This window comes from Entelurus aequoreus, linkage group LG03, assembly GCF_033978785.1.
Source record: "Entelurus aequoreus isolate RoL-2023_Sb linkage group LG03, RoL_Eaeq_v1.1, whole genome shotgun sequence".
NCBI lineage: Eukaryota > Metazoa > Chordata > Actinopteri > Syngnathiformes > Syngnathidae > Entelurus > Entelurus aequoreus.
In genome coordinates, this window is record NC_084733.1 from 90,824,869 (window position 1) to 90,830,868 (window position 6,000).

General features: G+C 46.0%; 1 protein-coding gene across 1 annotated transcript in view; it reads left to right on the top strand.

Annotated features, from left to right (window-relative positions):
- The window catches only part of LOC133645983 (metabotropic glutamate receptor 1-like), a 32,910-nt gene that overhangs the window by 23,038 nt on the left and 3,872 nt on the right, over positions 1-6,000 (top strand). Inside the window, exon 5 of the mRNA XM_062040906.1 lies at positions 5,121-5,370. Within this exon, the coding sequence (XP_061896890.1) occupies positions 5,121-5,370 (250 nt within the window). The remainder of the gene's footprint in view (positions 1-5,120; positions 5,371-6,000) is intronic.

Consider the following 6,000-nt stretch of genomic DNA (forward strand, 5'->3'; position numbering starts at 1 on the left):
CCCCCATGGAGCGCAGGGATCTCATGTGGGGTCCGACCGGCAAACTGGTGCCGATCAGCTCCCTTTGGTCCGAGGATGGCGCTGCGTCACCGCAGTCCCGGAAGCGCCGCTCCCAACGAAGGACGTCAGGGAGGGCTTCCACAAGCATTGGAAAGGACGCATCGTTCCCGCAAGCTCCTCCCCCTCCGGGCGGAAACGAGCTGCAGCCAGCCCGGCTTCCCCAGGACGACGTCACGCCGCTGCCAGTGGGTGACGTCATGGATTTTTTTCCCCTGAACTCTTTTTCTTGTCAGCCACATCCAACCAAAGACTCTAAATCCATGATTAAATATTACCAAGACATGTTTTTAGAAATCAGATCCTGTCAATCACAGTCACCCAATTTTCATGCCCCGCCCCCCAGGACTCATGCCACGCCCAAGTCAGAAATTTTTTTTTCACCCACAAAAGCCCAGGTGGGGGGGAACGAAAGACCTTTTGGACAATTTAGAGGGGAGGATTCTGCCCTCCTCCTGAACCCCCTCCGCCCACCCCAAAAGACGGTTCCAGACCGCGGGGAGCGCGTCTGGGATCCGCTCCTTGAGGGGGGGGCTAGGGCTGGGAATTGTTCAGGTGGGGTGGGTCAGCATCGTCACGCCAAGCCACAGCCTCCAGCACGACCACCACCACCTGTCTTTAGACCCGCCAAGTGACCAAGACCGAGACCAAGTCCAAGCACCGCCACGCCAAGACCAACCACGCCAAGACCAACCACGCCAAGTCCAAGTCCAAGACCAACCACGCCAAGTCCAAGTCCAAGACCAACCACGCCAAGTCCAAGACCAAGACCCACGCTGCCAAGACCATGACCCACGCTACCAAGACCGCCAAGGCCAAGACCACCCACGCCAAGACAAAGACCCCCCACGCCAAGCGCCACCAGTACCTGCTCCACGCCAAGCGCCACCAGTACCTGCTCCACGCCAAGCGCCACCAGTACCTGCTCCACGCCAAGCGCCACCAGTACCTGCTCCACGCCAAGCGCCACCAGTACCTGCTCCACGCCAAGCGCCGCCAGTGCCTGCTCCACGCCAAGCGCCACCAGTACCTGCTCCACGCCAAGCGCCACCAGTACCTGCTCCACGCCAAGCGCCGCCAGTACCTGCTCCACGCCAAGCGCCGCCAGTACCTGCTCCACGCCAAGCGCCGCCAGTCGCAGCCCCACGCCGCCAAGTGCCGCCAGTCGCAGCCCCACGCCGCCAAGTGCCGCCCGTCGCAGCCCCACGCCGCCAAGTGCCGCCCGTCGCAGCCCCACGCCGCCAAGTGCCGCCCGTGGCTGCCCCACGCCGCCAAGTGCCGCCCGTGGCTGCCCCACGCCGCCAAGTGCCGCCCGTGGCTGCCCCACGCCGCCAAGTGCCGCCCGTGGCTGCCCCACGCCGCCAAGTGCCGCCCGTGGCTGCCCCACGCCGCCAAGTGCCGCCCGTGGCTGCCCCACGCCGCCAAGTGCCGCCCTTGGCTGCCCCACGCCGCCAAGTGCCGCCCGTGGCTGCCCCACGCCAAGACCAAAGCCAAGACCAAGACCCGCCAAGTGACCAAGACCAAGAACCGCCAAGTGACCAAGACCAAGACCCGCCAAGTGACCAAGACCAAGACCCGCCAAGTGACCAAGACCAAGACCCGCCAAGTGACCAAGACCAAGACCAAGTCCAAGCACCGCCACGCCAAGTCCAAGTCCAAGACCAACCACGCCAAGTCCAAGACCAACCACGCCAAGACCAAGACCCAGACCCTCGCCAAGACCCAGACCCTCGCCAAGACCAAGACCCTCGCCAAGACCAAGACCCTCGCCAAGACCAAGACCCACGCCAAGACCAAGACCCACGCCAAGACCAAGACCCGCCACGCCAAGCTTCGCCGCCTGACGCGCCACGCCAAGCTTCGCCGCCTGACGCGCCACGCCAAGCTTCGCCGCCTGACGCGCCACGCCAAACTTCGCCGCCTGCCATGATGACGACGCGCCTGCCTCCTCGTCTGCCACGAAGGTGGCCACAGCCTGGTCGTCCGCCACGCCAGGTGCGCCGACCTCCTCGTCTGCCACGAATGTGGCCATTCCCAGGTCGCCCACCTCGTCAGGTTCAGCGGCGGTCTACCCGCCGCCGCCACCTGACTCTGCCCCGGTGGATTCGGGGACACCTGGTCTGGCGACCCACCGCCATGTCCCCCTCCCCCCCTCCCATGACTCTTGATCCTGTTTTTTGTTTTTGGACATCTGGGATCTGTCCGTAAGGGGGGGGTTCTGTCATGTCTGTGTTCATGTTTTTGTTTGGCCATGTGCTGTTTTGTGTTTTGGACACTTCCTTAGTTCCTTGTTTCACTTCCTGGTTTTGTTTGTCACCATAGCAACCATTAGTTTCACCTGTTCCACGTTTGGACTCACACACACCTGTCTCACGTTTTCACATTGTCATGTCACGCACCTGTTCACAGTTAGTCACGCACCTGTTTTCACTTATCATGTCACTATATAGGCTTTTCTGTTTCTGTTGTTCGTCCTGGCGACATCACACATTCATGCCATGTTCACAGTTCCTTGTCACGTAAGTTTTTGTTTGTTTCATAGTCTAGTTTTTTACTTCCGCCTTTGTGCGCGCTTTTTGTTTTGTCATAGCCAAGTTGGTTACCTCCTCTGTGAGCTCCTTTTGTTTGTACCTTTTGTTTGAGTTTATAGTAATAATTAAACTATGTCTTTACCTGCACGCCACGTCCGTTCCAATTCTTTTGCACCACGGGAGAGCAAACCACGCCAAAGACCCAGTCGTGACAATATATCACATACAACAACGAAATAGATGTCATACATCACATACAACAACGTAATAGATGTCATATATCACATACAACAATGTAATAGATGTAATATATCACATACAACAACGTAATAGATGTCATATATCACATACAACAACGTAATAGATGTCATGTATCACATACAACAATGTAATAGATGTCATATATCACATACAACAACGTAATAGATGTCATATATCACATACAACAATGTAATAGATGTCATATATCACATACAACAACGTAATAGATGTCATATATCACATACAACAACGTAATAGATGTCATATATCACATACAACAACGTAATAGATGTCATATATCACATACAATAATGTAATAGATGTCATATATCACATACAACAACGTAATAGATGTCATATATCACATACAACAACGTAATACATGTCATATATCACATACAACAATGTAATAGATGTCATATATCACATACAACAACGTAATAGATGTCATATATCACATACAGCAATGTAATAGATGTCATATATCACATACAACAATGTAATAGATGTCATATATCACATACAACAATGTAATAGATGTCATGTATCACATAAACAAAGTAATAGATGTCATATATCACATACAACAACGTAATAGATGTCATATATCACATACAACAACGTAATAGATGTCATATATCACATACAACAACGTAATAGATGTCATATATCACATACAACAACGTAATAGATGACATATATCACATACAACAACGTAATAGATGTCATATATCACATACAACAATGTAATAGATGTCATATATCACATACAACAACGTAATAGATGTCATATATCACATACAACAATGTAATAGATGTCATATATCACATACAACAATGTAATAGATGTCATATATCACATACAACAATGTAATAGATGTCATATATCACATACAACAACGTAATAGATGTCATATATCACATACAACAATGTAATAGATGTCATATATCACATACAACAATGTAATAGATGTCATATATCACATACAACAACGTAATAGATGTCCTATATCACATACAACAACGTAATAGATGTCATATATCACATACAACAACGTAATAGATGTCATATATCACATACAACAACGTAATAGATGTCATATATCACAGACAACAACGTAATAGATGTCATATATCACATACAACAATGTAATAGATGTCATATATCCCATACAACAACGTAATAGATGTCATATATCACATACATCAATGTAATAGATGTCATATATCACATACAACAACGTAATAGATGTCATATATCAATTACAACAACGTAATATACGTCATATATCACATACAACAACGTAATAGATGTCATATATCACATACAACAACGTAATAGATGTCATATATCACATACAACAATGTAATAGATGTCATATATCCCATACAACAACGTAATAGATGTCATATATCACATACAACAACGTAATAGATGTCATATATCACATACAACAACGTAATAGATGTCATATATCACATACAACAACGTAATAGATGTCATATATCACATACAACAACGTAATAGATGTCATATATCACATACAACAACGTAATAGATGTCATATATCACATACAACAATGTAATAGATGTCATATATCACATACAACAACGTAATAGATGTCATATATCACATACAACAATGTAATAGATGTCATATATCACATACATCAATGTAATAGATGTCATATATCACATACAACAACGTAATAGATGTCATATATCAATTACAACAACGTAATATACGTCATGTATCACATACAACAACGTAATAGATGTCATATATCACATACAACAACGTAATAGATGTCATATATCACATACAACAACGTAATAGATGTCATATATCACATACAACAACGTAATAGATGTCATATATCACATACAACAACGTAATAGATGTCATATATCACATACAACAACGTAATGGATGTCATATATCACATACAACAACGTAATAGATGTCATATATCACATACAACAATGTAATAGATGTCATATATCACATACAACAACGTAATAGATGTCATATATCACATACAACAATGTAATAGACTTCATTTGTTTGAAGTAAATAAAAGATAAAATGCCTTTCTTACATCCCAATTATACACATACCAATATGAAAAAAAGCAGGCTTCGCTACACATCTTAAAAATAAATCCATTCCCATGAAATCATTCAAATGTAGTTTACTAAAAGCACTTTTGTCAGTAATTATTTCCCAGTTTGGGCTCTTTGTAAGCAGGATGTTGTCTCTGGTGCGGCAGGTCAGGAGCGCCTGCAGGACAACTACGTCCAAGACAGCAAGATGGGCTTCGTCATCAACGCCATCTACGCCATGGCCCACGGCCTGCACGACATGCACGCCAACCTGTGCCCTGACGGTCACGCCGGTCTCTGCGACCACATGAAGCCCGTGGACGGCAGCCACCTGCTGGACTTCCTGCTGAAGACCTCGTTCGCCGGCGTCTCCGGGGAGGACATCTGGTTCGACGAGAACGGGGACTCGCCTGGGAGGTAGGTACCACCACAACCATGCGGAGGTTTCATTCAACAAGAATAGTTCATATTTTTGCCCACACGGTTTGAACAGTAACACTGTTTCAATTAGGGCTGGGCGATATGGACGAAAAAGTATATTTCGATATATTTGTGAAGAATATGGAGGTAATCCTCCTTTTTCATTGTCCCATTTACTCTCTGTAAAGCAGCAGTTCCAGTGGCAGCAAAACAGGCCCAGAGCATAATACTACCACCACCATGCTTGACGGTAGGCATGGTGTTCCTGGGATTAAAGGCCTCCAAACATATTGCTGGGTATTGTGGCCAAACAGCTCCGTTTTTGTTTCATCTGACATCACATGGACAAAGATAAGACCTTCTGGAGGAAAGTTCTGTGGTCAGATGAAACAAAAATTGATTCCTGACCACCTGAGGGCACCACAGACTGTGGATGTTTTTGTTTTTTTTTATTAAAAAAAGGCTTAAAAACCCTTCTTTTAAAAATTTTTTAAAAAAGCCTTTTGATAGATTTATGTGTGCTAGTTCTAGCTATTAGGCTGTTGTAGTTTCTATTTAACTTTACTATTTATTTTACTCGTTGGGGGCAGCTATTTGTTGTCCTAGCTTTATTTTTTTTTTGTTTTT